Consider the following 20,943-nt stretch of genomic DNA (forward strand, 5'->3'; position numbering starts at 1 on the left):
AATGTTAACTCGGCGCTGAAAAGTAGCAGGTGCATTACACATTCCTAAGGGCATCATAGTCTATTGTAAGAAGTTATCAGGCCGAGATGTCAGAAGCTCGAGAGGTCAGAGGCACCTGCCAATAACCTTTTAGCATATCTAATTTACTAATGTAAGCAGCAGAGCCAATTCTATCAATGCAGTCATCTAAGCGAGGTAGAAGAAAAGAATCAGACTTTGTAACTGCATTTACGCGACGATAGTCCGTACATAAGCGGGACGTACCGTCAGGCTTAGGAACAAGAATACACGGGGAACTCCAGGAGTGTGACTGGGTTTTTCCATGTCATTCTGTAATAAATAAGCTACCTCACATTTCATTACCTCCCTTTTCTTAGTGTTAACCTGGTACGGATGCTCACGTATAGGAGCAGCGTTCCCCAAATCCACTTCATGTTCCAAGATGGACGTGTGACTTGGAACGTCCTGAAACACATTGAGATAACTATTTATCAATAGGATAAGATCATTAGTTTGATTGTTATCCAAATGTTCCATTTGAGAGGGTAACTTTTTAAGCATCTCCGAATTACATAAGCATTCACGCTACTGTAACGTATGGCGTAACTCCAACCCGTCCTCCTTATCCTCCTCTAGGTCCCAGCCAGGAATCTAGTTCCCAGCCAGGAATCGGGCAAAACAGCGCACAAGGAACTGTTTGATTCGCTTTCCCAGTGAGTTGACATACATGACATGTTTTACAAAATTGGACAATTTTACACTTCAAACCTGTCCAGAAAAGATGTTGAAGGACTCGTTTATATGTCTTCATGATCTCCAAATGTCCAGACCACGGCTGGTCATGGGCGAGTGACAGCACATGCTGTTGGAATGATGTAGGAACAACCACTTGAAACACTTAACTCCAGTCACTAACTGTTATGAGCTGCCCATTTACGCATCAAAACTCCTGCTTTCATAAAGTAGGCGGTCTCCCTAGTTTTAGCTTCCTCAATGGAAATTACCAAAGCAAAACACTTGCGAAGACTGGTGTCTCCCTTTTGACATTGAATCAACTTCTCGGGGGTGACAGACAAAATAAAGTCAGGTAATTGGGGCGCAATTTCGCTTTCCCCTGCCTTAGTTTTTACAGGGGTAAAAACCGTCGGCCTTGCAGAAGGAATACTCGGTGCATTGTCTTCTACCTCAACATTCTCAAAAATGGAACTAGACAAATCCACCACATCTCCCAGCTTGTGAGATTGTGCTCTCACTAACACACAAGCACAAAAAACATGAGGAAATGCTTGAACCAATTTATCATCTGCAGTTTTGATGTTTGGGTTGTCTATTACTTCTAACACACAAGTCACTTTACCAACAGCGATATCGTTCCCTAGTACCAATGTGACTCCTTTTACTGGCAGTGTAGACACCACACCAACGTCCTGATACCAAGTCTGACCCTAAGTGGACCCAGTGTAATGGTACAGATACGTTTTTTGTCTCTATCCCCTGTAATATGACATGCGAGCCACAATATGTTTCAGGAGACGAGGGTAAAGCATCAGTAACAATTACTGACTGGCTTTTGATCCACTTGTTCTCCAGTGAAGGAAACACAACCGGCAGAGATAAACGGAGCCTAGAAAGGATCCGGTTTCCCAAATGCTGAATCAATAAGTAGGTCCAAAGGCCGAGGCAAAGACTGGACTAAACCCACTCGTTTTAATTTAGGGGATGGTGACAGGAACTGTTTCGGGTTTATTTTTCAAAACCTGGCAGTCCGCAATCACTTGACCCTTTTCGTGACATTTAAAACATTCAAGGATTTCGTGTGAAGGCTTAGGGTCGTCAGAGGAAAAGCGACCCGAACGTGGCACTGATGACGTAATCGTTAGGCCTTCAAAACAAGGCGCACCAAAGACAGTTTTGTGCGTCAAAGCGTACTCATCTGCCAACACTTCTGCCTGGGCCAATGTCGCCACTTTCTGTTCATTTAAATGAACTACAATTATATCAGGCAGGTTTCTTTTAAATCCTCCGACAGCATCAACTCCTGAATATCAGCAAAGGTGTTAGATTTGCTGGCTGAACACTAGCGATGAAACAGAGACTCTTTGTCTCTAGCAAACTCATCAAAAGTAAGGTGAGGGTTTTTTGTGGTTCCTGAAGTGCTGCCTATAAGCTTCAGGCACCAACTCATAAGCCCGCAACACGGTTGTTTTAACTATATCATACTGTAAACTGTCTTCCAGGGAGAGAGTGGCTACTACTCCCTGGGCTTTCCCAGTCAATTTACATTGCAACAGGAGAGGCCAAACCTCGATTGGCCAATGCAACGCAGCGGCCACATGTTCAAACGCAGAGAAATAGGAATCAACTTCCGACTCCCGAAATGGAGGGACTAAAGCATTTTTTAAAAACTTACATCGAAGTGGGCTTGATGATGGGCAGGCTGTGGAGTCGCACTGGAGCTAGCGTCTAGCTAGCGTCTAGCCACAGTTGTCAGATCCTCACCTCCATGTCAGCTTCTATTTCCATTTTCCTAATTTCTAAATAAAACTCCACTCCACTCCATCCGCGTGTCTAACATGCTCTTTATCTTTTTGCTCCATTTCCAAGCGGCCAGCCTCACCTTTAGCCTAGCGGTCCCGTCTGAACGACCCGACGCGGAAAATAAAGGGTTGAATCGGGACAATGTAAAGGGGGTGCGATCAACCACTTCATCCTTGCCGTCCTCCGACTTGGCATTGGAAGGTCTACCCGTCTTCTCTCCTGAAGCCTCCCTCTCCTCATCTTTCAACAAGAAATTTGTTTTCTCACTAAATCCTCCCTGACTAGCACCAAAAGCTCAGCCTTTAGGGTTTTCTCAGGGACAAAGAGTCCATAATGGTCAGCTATGGTGCAAAGGTCTACTATATGCAACCCCACAAACCCACCAACCGATCAACAGAGGGCGGTTCAATAAACTTGGAGACGGCTGAGGCAGCCATTTTGTACACAGAGCCTATTGAACACACGTAAACTAAACAAGTCACCCAAACTAACAACCTACCACCACACCTCAATCACAAAGAGCTCAGAGCAGCAGAGTCCTGTGGGTTTAATGATCCTGGATGAGCCCCAATTATGTTATGTACGCCTCTTGGTGGAGGGAATGCAACACCCTGCTCCAACTCAACTCCCCACTGAGCAAAACAAAAGGCATGTGATTGTAGGTGCGGGTAAGTATGAAAAGAGGCAGAGAATATTACAGTTTACAGGGAATTTATTCTTCCTTCACACGGTAAGGTGGGGAATAGGTGCTGGACGGAACCAAAGGAAGATCAAGTTAAAAATCCCCTCTCCTACCTTACCCGCACCTACAATCACATACCTTTTTTTCACTCCACAGAGAGTTGAGTTGTAGCAGGGTGTTGCGTTCCCTACTCCAAGAGGTGTATGTAACATTATTCTATGATATAATGGTGGTCTGCAAACAAACGTTTAAGGTGCATGCCGCCACCTAATGTGCGGGAGTGTGTGGTCAATCCCGGTTTACAACATTAGCTCCACATTTCTAAATTATCCTATTGAACTCAGTGTTTCCGAGAAACTAAAAATAGCTCTACTACCTGGCGGAGCGTCGTACATTACGCCATTAATTTTCATAATGGGATTCGTAACTACGACTTTTATAATATCTCTGCCTACATTTCCCAGAGACCCGAATACGCATACCCTTTTCAAAAACGACGCTGAAAGTGACGTCTTTGTTATGCGACCTTTGGAGAAATGGCGAGCGGCAAAAAGAGTGCACTTCTCTCCTCTTTGGCGGATTATGGAGACGATTCAGAGGCAGATTCCGACCCAGATGTAGAAGAAACAGGTAGATACTTTGCTTAACTACTGATACTGATGGCATAGAAATGAGAATTTCGGCCCCAAATCTGTTGCAACTGAGACGAAAGTGGGTAACCGGAAATCGCTTTGTGTAGTTCAACAATGTTGTTGGCGAGCTTGTAACAGTAACGTTAGCTAGCTAAAGATAAATACTATATTGAGCTGTTAACTTTAACGTTAATGTTCTAACTAACTTTGTCTCCAGCACGGTAAACAAACACTGAATTGTAATCGTTATCTAGAAAATGGCGTTGTGTGAGCCTGTACAGAATATACTTTATAAAACGTAAGGCAAACGTTAGCTAGTTTTGTGTGGATGGAGAGGCATGTCAAGATGCCATCATCACCGGCTACGGTAGTATCTGAATCATATACATATAATTATGTTTCTATGATCTTAACTCTAACTGCACACTTGTTGCTAGATCATAAAATACGAAAACGTGTTGTACCCATAGAGAACCTATTTAATTACTAGAGGGCTATGTCGTACGTAGACGTAAATAGCTCAAGAATTGGGTAAAATTGCAGTCATTTTGGTCAGGGAGAAATCCAAACCAGTCTAATTGGAATGAATGACAGTATAGGCATACTCCTGATTTCACCTTATGCAGAAATATACAAGTAAGGCATGTGAAACTAAAATATTTTATATGGGTTTTATACACATTTTCTGAATTACGACTAATGTAAACAGACCATGAATGTCGAAATGTTAGTTTTCTTGGAGATCTGTGTTATTATGAGATACAATATCAGTACTTGTTGCATTTATAACTTGTCTAAGTCTTATCAACTGATTTCAGCAAGTATATGGCTGTGGATTGACTGCATTGTTTGAATGGAATGTTGGCATATTGGCAGTAACGTTTTAACAATTTATGTAATCATTCCTGTAAAACAGTGTAAGCTAGCCAGACAATCTTATCACAGCACTGGCAAATCATGGTTGACCAACAGGGCTTTGAAACTGAGTTTTTGCCACTGTGGCAGGTGGATTAAGAAATCTACCAGCCACTCAGATTTTTTACCAACCATGAAGGTCAGTCAATTTGGAAAATTTCAAGAACTTTGAAAGAATGTAGCAGCAATTAGCTTATGAAGGAATTAGCAGTTAGCAAAGGAGCAACATGGAATGCATTGGTGAGCCAGAACTAGAAGACGCCCCAGTATCATTCAGGTCTGGGAACATTTCTGTTTCCCTGTAAACTATAATGGGATTGCCAACGAGGGGTGGATATAACATCTACATGTAGGCTCTGTTCATTACCGATAGCCTGTTCGAGTGGTAATACGAGTAACATGACTACTGATTTGCGCCAACATCACCCCAAAGTGCCAATCGGTGGGACTAGGCGAATAAATGAAACGGCAACCACTTCTCCCCACAGCCTTCAAGCAACAATATGCGGCTGACTCCGGTAGGGCTAAAGATATCAATGCAGCGATAGCAAAATTCATAGCGACAGATATGAGACCCTTCTCTGTGGTAGAGAATGTGGGATTCAGAAACATGTTTAAAGTGGTCGAGCCACACTTCACTATTCCTTCCCGTACACATTTTGCCCAGACATTAATACCTACTTTACACAAAATAACTTGAGAGTGAGTTGTCAGAAACGCTGTCTGTTGCTCTAACAGACCGCTGGACGTCTAGAGCTTCAGAGAGCTACCTTACTGTAATGGCCCATTTCATTACGGCAGAATGGGAGATAAAAAGCCATGTCCTTCAAACACGTCCCTTTGAGAGGAGTCACACCAGTGTAAACCTGGGGGAGGAGCTCAGGGAAGTAGTTGCAGTGTGGAAGTTGGAGAGGGATAAGGTAACGATTACTGTGACCACTGACAAAGCTAGAAATATTGTACATGCAGTTGCACTAGCTGGACTGGGGCCACAGATAGGATGATATGCTCACGTTATTAATCTACCTTCTCAAAAAGCATCGTCAGTGAATCCAATGTCTCGCCTCCTAGCAAAGATCAGGAAGGTGGTATCCTTCTTTCATAAAAGCACAACTGCTGCACATGTTTTCAAAACAAAACAGGAGATGCTGGAGCTGCCAAACCACAAACTAATCCAAGATGTCCCTACTAGATGGAATTCAAGCCATGACATGGTTGAGAGAAACCTCGAGCAGAAAGTTGCGGTGTATTCTACACTGACTGATCAGGCTGTGAGGAAGAATGTCAAAGATATTGTGACTTTGTCTGAAAATGATGTAGAGGAAGTTATCAAAGTGTGCTAACCTCTCAAAACAGTCAACACTGAACTGCACTGAAAACAATGATGCTGAAATCAATGGTGGCATCTCATGAATATGCACCGGCAGTAAGGGAAGTCAAGACTGCTGTCAGAGTTAACCTGGAGCCTAGATATGCTGACCCTGGTGTCCAAGACTTCTTACACAAGAGCACCGCTTTGGAGCCCCGGTTCAATCCCTGCTGCACCTGGATGCTACTGCTATTCTCCACAGCGGCTGACATTGTCACATTATGCCGATCTGTGCTCACTGTAGATAATGTGGATAGACTAATCTTCTTAAAGATACACTTGAGAATCTGATAATGTTTAAATTTTTTCAAGTAACCAGTCTCAAGTGGTCCTATTTTGTTCAAGGTACTGCCATGTGACTTAATTTTGATATGCTGCTGGACTACAATATGCACTCTTGTTGAAGTTCTGTTTTAAATGACTATTTTATTTCAAGGCAGGCACTGCTGTTTTTTGTTGTCCCTTTGTTTCCATCTGCTCCTGGGAATTCAAGCTACCACTGTTTACTATTTATAACAAAGGGAAAATCTAAATACAAATGACGTATTTCTCAGGCATTTTATTTTGTCGGTGTATTGAAACCGTACCGAACCGTGACACCACTGTAACGTACCATGAGTTTTGTGAACCGTTTCACCCCTAGTGTGTGTGTGTGTGTGTGTGTGTGTGTGTGTGTGTGTGTGTGTGTGTGTGTGTGTGTGTGTGTGTGTGTGTGTGTATATACAGTTGAAGTCAGAAGTTTACATACACTTAGGTTGGAGTCATTAAAACTCATTTTTCAACCACTCCAAAAATTTCTTGTTACCTACCTATAGTTTTGGCAAGTTGGTTAGGACATCTACTTTGAGCATGACTCCAGTAATTATTCCAACAATTGTTTACAGACAGATTATTTCACTTATTCACTGTCACAATTCCAGTAAATCAGAAGTTTACATACACTAAGTTGACTGCCGTTCAACAGCTTGGAAAATTCCAGAAAACATGTTATGGCTTTAGAAGCTTCTGATAGGCTAATTGACATAATTTGACTCAATAGGAGGTGTGTCTGTGGTTGTATTTCAAGGCCTACCTTCAAACTCAGTGCCTCTTTACTTGACATCATGGGAAAATCAAAAGAAATCTGCCAAGACCCCAGAAAAATAATTGTAGACCTTCACAAGTCTGGTTCATCCTTGGGAGCAATTTCCAAACGCCTGAAGGGACCATGTTCATCTGTACAAACAATAGTATGCAAGTATAAACACCATGGGACCACTCGGCCGTCATACCGCTCAGGAAGGAGACGAGTTCTGTCTCCTAGAGATGAATGTACATTGGTGCGAAAAGTGAAATCAATCCCAGAACAACAGCAAAGGACCATGTGAAGATTCTGGAGGAAACGGGTACAAAGTATCTGTATCCACAGTAAAAACGAGTCCTATATCGACACAACCTGAAAGGCTGCTCAGCAAGGAAGAAGGCACTGCTCCAAAACCACCATTAAAAAAAGCCAGACTACGGTTTGCAACTGCACATGGGAACAAAGATCGTACATTGCAAGCTGATGAACACCATCCCAACCGTGAAGCACGGAGGTGGCAGCATCATGTTGTCGGGTGCTTTGCTGCAGGAGGGACTGGTGCACTTCACAAAATAGATGGCATCATGAGGAAGGAAAATTGTGGATATACTGAAGCATCATCTCAAGAAATCAGTCAGGTGTCCAAATGGACAATGACCCCAAGCATACTTCCAAAGTTGTAGCAAAATGGCATTAGGAGGACAAAGTCAAGGTATTGGAGTGGCCATCACAAAGCCCTGACCTCAATCCCATAGAAAAATTGTGGGCAGAACTGAAAAGGTGTGTGCGGGCAAGGAGGCCTACAAACCTGACTCAGTTTCACCAGCTCTGTCAAGAGGAATGGGCCAAAATTCACCCAAATTATTGTGGGAAGCTTGTGGAAGACTACCCGAAACATTTAACCCAAGTTAAAACCTGTTTGGGATAGGGGGCAACATTTTCACTTTTGGATGAAATGCGTGCCTAGAGTAAACTGCCTCCTACTCAGTCCCAGATGCTAATATATGCATATTAGTATTGGATAGAAAACACTCTGAAGTTTCTAAAACCGTTTGAATGATGTCTGTGAGTATAACAGAACGTATAACAGAAAATAGCTGTGCAGCTACGCTCCCCATCCAACCTGACCGAGCTCGAAAGGATCTGCTGAGAAGAATGGGAGGAACTCCCCAAATACATTTGTGCCAAGCTTGTAGCATCATACCCAAGAAGACTCGGTGCTTCAACAAAGTACGGAGGAAAAGATCTGAATACTTATGTAAATGTGACATTTCAGTTTATTTATAATAAATTTAGGACAATTTTCATAAACAGTTATGGAACTATTTAATCATTAATATGGCTGTAATGTAACAATGTGGAAAAAGTCAAGAGGTCTGAATACTTTGAATGTAGGTGTCCCATCACAGTCCCTGTTGTTCCCTAAGGTGTATTTTTGTTTTTTAAATCTGATTATACTGCTTGCAGCAGTTACCTGATATGGAATAGTTTCATGTAGCCATGGCTCCATTTAGCACTGTGAAGAGACCTCTGGTGACATGTCTTGTGGGGTATGCATGGGTGTCCGAACTGTGTGCTGCTAGTTTAAACGGTGCATTCAGCATGTCAATGCTTCTTACAAAACCAAGTCGTGATGAAGTCGATCTCTCCTCTACTTTGAGTAATGAGAGATTGACATGCATATTATTAATGTAAGCTCTCTGTACTTTTAAGGGCCAGTCTTGCTGCCCTGTTTTAGAACAATTACAATTTTCCCAAAGTCCCTCTTTGTGGCACATGACTTGACAGTAGTCCAGGTGTGACACAACCAGGGCCTGTAGGGCATGCCTTGTTGATGTTGGTACGTAGGCTGAGCAGCTCTTTATTATGGACAGATTTCTCCCCATTGTATCTACTGTTGCATCAACATATTTTGACCATGTGCTCCATTTCCACATTACTCCTTCCATGATTTAGTTGAGAACTAGGGTTTAGCCAATTAATTGTCCCAAGTACTTAGGACCAATTTATGTTTTGCCACCCATTCTGAAACTGACTGTAGCTCTTTAAGTGAAGTAATTACACTCGCTGTAGTAGCTGACATGTACAGTGTTGTCATTTGCATACAAATACACAGACTTTTTTCAAAGCCAGTGGCATGTCATTAATAAAGATTGAAAAAGTCGCCTCGACAGCTGCCCTGGGCAATTCCTGATTCTACCTGGATTATGTTAGACAGGATTCCATTAAAGAACACCCTCTGTGTTCTGTTCGACAGGTAACTCTTTATCCACAACACATACGTTTCTCCAGCAACAGACTGATCGATAATGTCAAAAGCTGCACTGAAGTCTAACAAAACAGCTCCCACAATCTTTTTTATTATCAATTTCTCTCAACCAATCATCAGTTATTTGTGTAAGTGCCTTCATGTTGAATGTCCTTCCCTATATGCGTGCTGAAAGTCACAATACTATATTACAGTAAGCAAATTGAATCTGGTCAAACACAATTTTTCCAAAAGTTTACTACGGGTTGGTAACAGGTTGATTTGGTCGGCTATTTGAACCAGGAAGGGTGGCTTTACTGTTCTTGGATAGCAGAATGACTTGCTTCTCTCCAGGCCTTAGGGCACACAGTTCATTGTAGGCTTGGAAGATATGGTAAATAGGAGTGGCAATATCGTCCATTATTATCCTCAGTAATTTTCCATCCAAGTTGTCAGACCTAGGTGGCTTGTCATTGTTAATATACAACAATTTTTTTCACCCTGTCCACGCTCCACTTTTAAGAATTCAAAATTCTAATGCTTGTCTTTCATAATTTGTTCAGTTATACTTGGTAGCGTCAGTGTTTGTTGTTGGCATGTTAAAGGGAAAGCCAGCTGCAAAGCCTACCAGGTGAGCTAAATGCCTTCCAAGCTCGATTCGATGCTAGCAACACTGAACCATGCATGAGTGCACCAGCTGTTCCAGACTACTGTGTTATCACACTCTGTAGCCGATGTGAGTAAGACCTTTTTAAACAGGTTAACATTGTCAAGGCCAGACGGATTACCAGGATGTGTACTCGTAGCATGTGCAGACCAGCTGACAACTGTCTTTACTGATATTTTAAATCTCTCCCTGACCAGGGCTGGGCGGTATACCACATTTTACTATATACCAGTATTGATGCACGGACCGATTTGGAGTTTTTACTTGACCTTCTATAATGGTGTTTCAGTGTTTGATTTGTTAAATGTGATATGCATCTCCAGTGCATGTGTCATTTTTTAAAAGTAGTTTACGCCCTTTGCTTCTTGAGTCATCTCACTCTTGCTGCTGCATGCTGCTAAACACAGTAAGCCCTGTCACTCAAAGAGCGAGCACTTCCTTGCCGTTCACTCCAAATGGTCAGATGGATGCAAGAATGTTGGTGACATGCTGCTATCCACAAGAGTTCTATAATTACACTTTATTTCTGTATCTTACGGTCTGCAAACTACTGGTTGCTAGTTTGTCTTTTCTTAGCAAGATGTTGCTAAAATTGTGTTTGCCTGCTAATGCTAATCGCAAGGTAGCAGGCTAGCTAGCTTGCTAAATGTACTAGGAGTCAGAGAAAATGTATATAGTTAGCTAATACTGCCTGGTACCAGTGCTGGTGTAGGCCTAGGTATGCATGTTTGTGCAACATCTTATCAGAGAGGAATAGGCAAAGCATGAAGATGTTGGCTGGCTAGCTAGCTACATGAAGTATGAACCTATGTAATGCAACATCTAATTAGGGTCACCTGGAAACACTGACCGACTTTGGTTCCTACCCTGTCAATCATTTCTCACTGGCTTATTAATTTGTTGTCATGTCATACAACAATATATTCAAGTTGCTGTCCACTATGTTCCAACTATAAGATTTGAAAAATGATCATATTTCCATCATTCCAACAGTTCAATTAACTAGGCCTAGATTTTTTTTTTTGCCCATATCACACTGCATGGCACAGTGTGGAAATTGACAAATGCTGAAAGTGCGTGTGGGCAAAAATAAATTCAGCATCTCCACTTAAGAAAAAAATATTGTTCTTCATTATAGAACTGTGTCTTGCAGGATTCAATAGTTGGAATTGTAAGAGTTGTTGCCTTGTCCCATTCTCTGCGATTGTCATTTTAATGGAATCCAGAAAGAACGAACATAAAACCTGTCCTCAAATATTTACATCAAAAGGTGCAAAGTTATGGGCAAAGACACATCCACATCAAATGTAATATTTTTCTTGATCAAATAACATGGTAAACTACTTTTTGTTCAGTATATATTTACCATCCTTACAAACCATTTAATGTATAATGCATTTGGAAAGTATTTAGACCCCATAACTGTTTCTACATTTGTTACATTACAGCCTTACTCTAAAATTTATGACATTTTTCCCCCCCTCATCAATCTACACACACTAACCCATAATGAAAAACAGACATTTTTATTTACATCAGGATTCTGATCCTTCATTCAGTACTTTGTTGAAGCACCGTTGGCAGTGATTACAGCCTCGATTCTGCTTGGGTATGACGCTACAAGCTTGTCATGCATGCATTTGGGTAGTTTCTCCCATTTCTTCTCTACAGATCCTCAAGCTCTGTCAGGTTGGAGGAGGAGCGTTGCTGCACAGCTACTTCAGATATGGTTTCATCAGACCAGCGACTCTTGTTTCTCATGGTCTGAGTCCTTTAGTTGTCTTTTGGCAAACTCCAAGCGGGCTGTCGCACCTTTTACTAAGTAGTGTCTTCTGTCTGGCCACTCTACCATAAATGCCTAATGGGTGGAGTGCTGCAGAGATGGTTGTCCTTCTGGTAGGTTCTTCCATCTCCTCAGAGGAGCACTGTCAGGGTGACCATCGGGTTCTTGGTCACCTCCCTGACCAAGGCCCTTCTCCCCAGATTGCTCAGTCTTGGTGGTTCCAAATGTCCAATCAATTGAATTTACCACAGGTGGACTGTAATAATGCTGTGGAAACATCGATGGTGTTGCGCAGCTAAGCAGTCGTGGATAAACATGACGTACAGGAGGGGATTAAGCACGTACACCTGAGGGCACCATGTTGTGTCAGCTAAGGACCCTGGGATTGAACACCTCCCTCTGCAACTGGATCCTGGGCTTCCTGACGGGCTGCCCCCAGGTGGTGAGGGTAGGTAACACATCCACCACGCTGACACAACACGGTGCCCCCAGGTGTACGTGCTTAATCCCCTCCTGTACATCATGTTTACCCACTACTGTTTAGCTGTGCAACACCATCATTATGTTTGGCGACAACATGGCAGAAGTAGACCTGATTACAGGCGACGATGAGACAGCCTATTGGGAGGAGGTCGGAGACCTGGCAGTGTGGTGCCAGGACAACAACCTCTCCCTCAACACCAGCAAGACAAAGGAGCTGATTGTGGACTCCGGGAAAAGGAAGGCTTAGCACGCCCCCACAGGGCTGTAGGGATCAGGTCGAGAGCTTCAAGTTCCTGTGTCCACATCACTAAGGACCAAACATGGTCCAAACACACCAACACAGTTGTGAAGAGGGTATGACAATGCCTCTCCCCCCTCAGGAGGCTGAAAAGATTTGACATGGACCCTCAGATCCTCAAAGTTCTACAGCTGCAGTATTGAGAGCATCTTGACTGGCTGCATCACTGCTTGGCATGGCAACTGCTTGGCATCTGACCGACAGGGTAGTGCATATGGCCCAGTACATCACTCGTGGTATTATATAGTCTCGTTATTAGTTGCGTCTGTTTTTTTCAGCAAATGTTTCCTACTTTTTAACTGCATTGTTGGGAAGTAAAGTACAGTGCCTTGCGAAAGTATTCGGCCCCCTTGAACTTTGCAACCTTTTTCCACATTTCAGGCTTCAAACATAAAGATATAAAACTGTATTTTTTTGTGAAGAATCAACAACAAGTGGGACACAATCATGAAGTGGAACGACATTTATTGGATATTTCAAACTTTTTTAACAAATCAAAAACTGAAAAATTGGGCGTGCAAAATTATTCAGCCTCCTTAAGTTAATACTTTGTAGCGCCACCTTTTGCTGCGATTACAGCTGTAAGTCGCTTGGGGTATGTCTCTATCAGTTTTGCAAGGCACTGTAAGTTGGGCTCATAAGTAAACATTTCACAGTAAAGTCTACACTTGTCACATACGCCGAATACAACAAGTAACATTTTATTTGCTATCTGGGGGTCCTTGGGACATCCCTAACCCACTTTGAAGTTCACATTTTAAAATAGTTCGGTAAGGGTTATGGTAAGGGTAGGGTAGGGATGTCACAAGGATACCGGATTAACCTTCGCTGAGCTCGTTCAGCTGTTAACATGGTTTTGCCCATGCGTCAGGTGATATAAATCAGACAGGCATTGCCAGGGGAGGAAACAGATCAATAGTCCTTGCATGTAGATATGTTTGTCTAAAATATCTATTGGCATAATGACCAACCAGTAGAGTAAGTTGAAAAAAAGTTTTATTATAGGTACTTGTTAAAAAAAAGGCACACGCATTACGAAAATGTCAAAGAATAGAGGCTAACCAATCTCTGCTTGATATTAGGTCAGGAAGCCGGCAACTGAATGCTGCTGTGTTTCCAACCTGATAACCAAGCTCTGTCATTCTGCAGAGGGCCATGGAGTAGGTCTGGTGTCTGCTGCCTATGGAGAGGACGACATTAGCCGGATTGAGGATGGCGACGACAAGGCATCTGGAGACGAGGACAGTGGGGAGAGCTCGCGTAACTCAGTCAGTTCTCTTTCTCCTTCTAATTTAGTCAGTCTCTTTCCCACAGCACCCTGCTAGAGGTATTTGTCAGCGTTGCCTGTATGAGTGTGTGTGGTCACACTGTTAACCATTTGCATTCTTGTCTTCATTAGGAAATGGAAGAGTCTGATGAGGGCGGAGACACAGATGATTATAAGGTATTTTATGGGGCTTCATGGGGCTGACCAACATTGTCTCTGGGGGTGCAAAGAAAAGCAAGGATTTTGTTCAAATGATGGTAGTGCCACTAGGTGGTAGTGTTGAGCTATGTTTTGTCTCTATTCACCGATACCAGTATAGAGCGGAATAAACAACATCCATTATTTCAAGTTAAATATAGCTTGGTTGTGCACACTGGATGAAAAACATTTGCATATAAACTTTGAATTATTGTTATCATGTTAAATCCGCACCAATAAGACCAAGCTTGATCAAGATGTGGCATTTTAAAGGTGCATACCTTTTTCAATAGTGAAGTTCAAATGAGCAGGGTTGTACCCTTAGCCAGCCCCACCCTGATAGTGCAGCAGTCAGTGTATGAGTTGGAACAGTGTGTTCGATGGACTATATTCCAGTTCCTGCCACAGTGATTGATGCAGGTCAGGAGGGCTTGATGCTGCTCAAACAATCAATCATTACAGGGCTTGGGCCACATAATGCCATAGTATTCTGTGTGGGTCTGACAATTAGCAACTCTATGATCAGGCCACGAATGCAATATGTCTGCAGAACTATAGCATTCCACAACATGGGGGGGGGATCAGGTAGAGAGGTGGAGGACTGGTGAGATGTTGTGTGCATGTGTATCTGCCAGAGAGGTAGAGTTGCGGTAAACTGATCCAGAACCTGCCAAAAGGGGGGGGGGGGTTTCACTGGCTACTACTACTATACTCCCACGAGTTTGGTTTATATTTTGCTACTGCTGCCCTATACACTGGAGTCCCACTATTTATTATGAGTTTTGCCTCGTCAGCCACACCATTGACCCCCACTTTGTCCTAAGAGCTGAACTCTGTTTGGACTGCGTTGAGGTGCAACAGGCCCTTCCCTATGTCTTTTTCTAGTCATATAGAGTTGGTTTAGACAAGGCTCGTTTTTGTAAGAGATATCTAGGAGAAAGCTCTCGTGTGAAAGTTCAACATTGCTTACTGGTAATCTAGAGGAGTTAAACGAGTAGCAGTTCTTTCAAACTTGTCTCCAACTCTTAGCCAGACTATTGAGTAATAGCTTGGTTGGTTACACAGGCATGATTTATCAATCTGCTGTTTTCACTTATGGCCTGAAAATGCAATGGCTTTGATTAGATTGGATTTCATAATTCATTTTTTTTCATAGAGAAAGACTTAAAATGCCATATCTGAGTTATAGATGTACTTTTGTGTCATATAACAGTAATAATGGAATGGATTTATAGAGGTGAGTCATTTATATAACGTAATGGAGATGTTGGGATACTTTCATTGTGGCCTGCTTTCTTTTGAAAGGCTTGGGGTGGGCTTGGGCTAATGCCACAGACGAGAAGAACCATAGAACCAACACGGCCTCTCCCCTTTTACAGTGAGAAAGCGATGGGCGGAGGGGTTGTCACCAAATGTGTCCGTGCCCTGGTTATCACATTTTGGCTCTTGATCGTGTCAGGGACAGAGTGGGGTAAGGGTTGAGAGAAGGGGGTTGTTTGATTGTATCTCTTGCCCTCTCTCTACCCCCTTGACCTGTGTTTGGCCCATAGTGAAGACGCAGTAACCCAGAATAATGGCCGTTTGGCCACGCTGTTCTGTTGCTGTAATTCTCTCTCTGGCTGAAAGTATCTTAGTATTTTATTAGGAACCCCATTAGCTGCTGCCAAGACAGCTGTCACTCTTCCTGGGGTCCAAACGTGTTCAAGACAACACATCAAAACAAAAGTGTTTACAACATTACCGTTCAAAAGTTTGGGGTCACTTAGAAATGTTGTTTTTGAAAGAAAAGAAGAAAAAAAGTCAATTTAAAATAACATCAAATTGATCAGTTTTCAGCTGTGCTAACATAATTGCATTTTTTTCCTAATGATCAATTAGCCTTTTAAAATGATTAACTTGGATTAGCTAACACAACGTGCCATTGGAACGCAGGAGTGATGGTTGCTGATAATGGGCCTCTGTACGCCTATGTAGATACTCCATTAAAAATCATCTGTTTCCAGCTACAATAGTCATTTACCACATTATCAACTTCTACACTGTATTTCTGATCAATTTGATGTTATTTTAATGGACAAAAAAAATGTGCTTTTCTTTCGACAAGAATTTCTAAGCGACCCCAAACTTTTGAACGGTAGTGTAAATATACTGAACAGCAATATACATTTGAAGTGCATCAATTTCAAATATTTTACTGAGTTATAGTTCATGTAAGGAAATCAGTCGAATGAAATTAATTCAGTCCTAATCTATGGATTTCACATGACTGGGAATACAGATGCATCTATCGGTCACAGATAACCAGTCAGTCTCTGGTGGAACCATTAGCCTCATGCGTCGCGACACATTTCCTTTGCATAGATCAGGCAGTGGAATGTTATCCCACTCCGCTTCAATGGCAGTGTGACGTTGCTGGATATTGGCAGAAACTGGAACAAGCTGCTGTATACGTCAATACAGAGCACCCCAAACATGCTCAATGGGTGACATATCTGGTTAGTATGCAGGCCATGGAAGAACTGGGACATTTTCAAATCCTTACGACATGGAGTTGTACATCATGCTGAAACATGAGGTGATGGCAACGGATGAATGGCACGACAATGGGCCTCAGGATCTCGTCACGGTATCTCTGTGCATTCAAATTGCCATCAATAAAATGCAATTGTGTTCGTTGTCCGTAGCTTATACCTGCCCATTGCTTACCACTGCCACCATGGGGCACTCTGTTCACAACATTGACATCAGCAAACCGCTCACCCACACAATGTCATACACGTGATCTGCGGTTGTGTGGCCATTTGGACTTACTGACAAATTCTCTAAAATGACAGAGGCTGCTTATAGTAAAGAAATTAACATTACATTCTCTGGCAACCGCTCTGGTGGACATTCCTGCAGTCAGCATGATAATTGCACTCTCCCCCAAAACTTGAGACATCTGTGGCATTGTGTGACAAAACTGCACATTTTAAAGACCGAGTGGCAGAGGTAGTGTTGCAGAGACAGGCTGTACAACAACATTACAATACATACTATGTCATTTCTTTGAATGTATTGTAATATTGTACATTTCTATAATGCACAACATCCCTGTTGTATTGTTTTACACTGAACAAAAATATATAAACGGAACATGTAAATTGTTGGTCCCATGTTTCATGAGCTGAAATAAAAGATCCCAGAAATGTTCTATCGGCACAAAAAGCTTAATTCTCTAAAATGTTGTGCACACATTTTTTAACATCCCTGTTTCTCCTTTGTCAAGATAATCCATCCACCTGTCAGGTGTGGCATAGCAAGAAGCTGATTAAACAGCATGATCATTACACAGGTGGACCTTGTGCTGGGGACAATAAAGAGCTACTCTAAAATGTGCCCTTTTGTCACACAACACAATGCCACAGATATCAAGTTTTGAGGGAGCATGCAATTGGCATGCTGACTGCAGGAATGTCCACCAGAGCTGTTTCCAGATATTTTTATGTTAATTTCTCTACCAGAAGCCACCTCCAACATTTCTTTTAGAGAATTTGGCAATACGTCCAATTGGCCTCAACCGCAGACCACGTGTAGCCACGCCAGCCCAGGACCTTCACATCCACTTCTTCAACTGCAGGATGTTCTGAGGGTGGGGTGGACTGTGAAGATATACAAAAATGATGCATCTTCACAGTCCACAGTGTGCCATGTTTTTTTTCTTCTCTTTACTCAGATTTTACTGTTCTAGCTTGAATTAACTGATGTGGAAGAGTTCAATGTGTTCATGGCTCTGTGTACTGAACAAAAATATAAATGCAACATGCAACAATTTAAAAGATTTTACTGAGTTACAGTTCGTATAAGGAAATCGGTCAAATTAAATAAATTAAGAGAAATATGCTTTTTGTGCGTATGTACATTTTTGGGGGGATTTCTTTATCTCAGCTCATGAAACGTGGGACCAACACACTTTACGTTTTTATATTTTTGTTCAGTGTAGAAATGTGGTTTTCTGAGCCTCTGTTCTGGACTTTGGGACTGAAGAGAGCTCTAATGGCACGTCTTGTGGTATAAGTATGGGTGTCTGAGCTGTGTGAACAGACCGTTCAAACGCATCAATAACTCTCACAGTGACGAGTCGTGATGCAGTCAATCTGTCATTCATTACAGTGAGATGGAAATTAATTCAGTGGTTCAAAAGAACCTCTGGTAAGCCATGTCTGCACTATATCCTTCCTCCCCTTCCTCGCTCCTCCCATTGTTCTACTTAGTTTGGCCCTCTGCCCTCTTCAAGACAATTCTTGGATGTGTCCATGTGGTTGCTAGGTGACTGGGTGGCAGTGTGAGTGTGTGTGTTCCATTGCCACTGAATAGGAGCACTGTTTCTTTCTGCTGAACCTGTGTTATGCCCACAGTTCTGGCGAGGACAGGCCGTATTTTCTAAGCAGCTCACATCACCCCACCTCCTGCCAAGCCCCTGCTTTCACAAGAATGTCCTGAAACTCCTGTAGCCACATGTTTGCCATGATACCCTGAAGGGAATCTTATGCCAAACGACTGTTTTTGATATACATTTTTTCCAAAAAGATAAAGCACAGTTGAAATAATCAGGAAACCTCATTCAGTTTTAGCCGACCTGTCACATCACCATGGCTGACAAACTAATATCTTATTGCAGATCATTCCGCTGCTATTACCCTATTCTAATAGTTAACTGTTAACGAGTGGTATAATTGGGGTAATTGATCTCTATCAACAGTGATGTCATGCTGCCGGGCAATGTTGACCCTCACATCCAGGACCGTGCATGGTTCTGTGACTGACGTTCAACCCCTCCCTACTCTCTCTGTGTTCTCTCTTTTCAGGAAATCCCAGAGGCAGAGAGGAAGGACCCCAATGAGTTGGTCGGTGAGTACACAAACAGACAAACGTGTTTAAGACACAGACACAATACAAACTTGGGGTGAAATATTTAGACTGCGGCCATCAGCCGTTATATGCTCAGACTGTTACATTTATAATGCTATGGTTTAAATCAGGGGTTCTCAACTCTTACCCTGTGAGGTCCAGAGCCTGCTGGTTTTATGTTCTACCTGATAATTAATTGCACACACCTGGTGTCCCAGGTCTAAATCCCCATTTAGACGGTAACAATGAAAAAGTGCAGTGGAACTAACTGGCTTTGAGGTCTCAAGTTGCATTTTAGGGGTCTAAATAATGATTAACCTTCTATAGATGGCTAGCAGTACTAGGGTTAGGCGAATTCCACCTATGTCCATTGGTGATTATGTACCCATAAAGCGTTGACATACCAGGGGTACTCAGCCTGGGGACTGCGGGCAAACGAAACAGAATTGCCTGCTCAGAGAGACACGCGATTTAACTTCACTAAAATGTACACTGTTTTTCCTGGCTTTAAACAATTTTCTATCAACTTTTGAAATTGGGATTGAATCAACATAAATGCCCCTTTCAGTGCAAAAAACCCCAACTCTAACTCCGACTGAGTTGGCGATTGTGTTGTAGGCTTAGGAGCGCATCTGAGAAGCCTTGTTCTATTTTAAGGGCACGGGGGGCTTTTCTTTCATCACCCATGATCGAAGAGTAGCCTAGATATGCATTTTAGATCAGAGCAGAACCTCTTGTAGACGCATGTGTACATTTGTTGATATTCTTTGGTAGTTAAAATCAAATCAAATTTATTGGTCACATACACATGGTTAGCAGATGTTAATGCGAGGGTAGCGAAATGCTTGTGCTTCTAGTTCCGACAATGCAGTAATAACCAACGAGTAATCTAACAATTCCAAAAATACTACCTTATACACACAAGTGTACAGGGATAAAGAATATGTACGTAAAAATATATGAATGAGTGATGGTACAGAACGGCATAGGCAAGATGGAGTAGATAGTATAGAGTACAGTATATACATATGAGATGAGTAATGTAGGGTATGTGAACATTCTATTAAGTAGCATTGTTTAAAGTGGCTAGTGATGATATTTTTACATCAATTTCCATCAACTTCCATTATTAAAGTGGCTGGAGTTGAGTCAGTGTGTTGGCAGCAGCCACTCAATGTTAGTGGTGGCAGTTTAACAGTCTGATGGCCTTGAGATTGAAAAACAGCTTCTGTCTCGTTCCCTGCTTTGATGCACCTGTACTGACCTCACCTTCTGGATGATAGCGGGCTGAACAGGCAGTGGCTTGAGTGGTTGTTGTCCTTGATGATCTTTATGGCCTTCCTGTGACATTGGGTGGTGTAGGTGTCCTGGAGGGCAGGTAGTTTGCCCCCGGTGATGTGTTGTGCAGACTTCTCTACCCTCTGGAGAGCCTTACGGTTGTGGGCAGAGCAGTTGCCGTACCAGGCGGTGGTACAGCCCAACAGGATGCTCTCGATTGTGCATCTGTAGAAGTTTGAGTGCTTTTGGTGACGAGCCAAATTTCTTCAGCTTCCTGAGTTTGAAGAGGCGCTGCTGGCCTTCTTCACAACGCTGTCTGTGTGGGTGGACCAATTCAGTTTGCCCGTGATGTGTACGCCAAGGAACTTAACTTAATACCCTCTCCACTACTGTCCCGTCGATGTGGATAGGGGGGTGTTCCCTCTGCTGTTTCCTGAAGTCCACAATCATCTCCTTAGTTTTGTTGACGTTGAGTGTGAGGTTATTGTCCTGACACCACACTCCGAGGGCCCTCACCTCCTCCCTGTAGGCCGTCTCGTCGTTGTTGGTAATCAAGCCTACCACTGTTGTGTCGCCCGCAAACTTGATGATTGAAAATATTGTAAAATATATCACTAGCCACTTTAAACAAT

At 42.6% G+C, this 20,943-nt stretch overlaps 1 protein-coding gene across 4 annotated transcripts in view; it reads left to right on the plus strand.

Moving 5' to 3' along the window:
* Positions 1 to 3,746: 3,746 nt before the first annotated feature.
* The window catches only part of sap30bp (SAP30 binding protein), a 34,628-nt gene continuing 17,431 nt past the window's right edge, over positions 3,747 to 20,943 (plus strand). For all 4 annotated transcript variants that reach the window (XM_064950645.1, XM_064950646.1, XM_064950647.1 and 1 more), the window contains exons 1-4: positions 3,747 to 3,850; positions 13,828 to 13,946; positions 14,078 to 14,122; positions 18,991 to 19,033. In XM_064950645.1, coding sequence (XP_064806717.1) covers positions 3,757 to 3,850; positions 13,828 to 13,946; positions 14,078 to 14,122; positions 18,991 to 19,033 — 301 coding nt within the window. In that variant the 5' untranslated portion in view covers positions 3,747 to 3,756. The remainder of the gene's footprint in view (positions 3,851 to 13,827; positions 13,947 to 14,077; positions 14,123 to 18,990; positions 19,034 to 20,943) is intronic.

The sequence above is a fragment of the Oncorhynchus masou genome, chromosome 31 (assembly GCF_036934945.1).
Source record: "Oncorhynchus masou masou isolate Uvic2021 chromosome 31, UVic_Omas_1.1, whole genome shotgun sequence".
Lineage (NCBI taxonomy): Eukaryota > Metazoa > Chordata > Actinopteri > Salmoniformes > Salmonidae > Oncorhynchus > Oncorhynchus masou.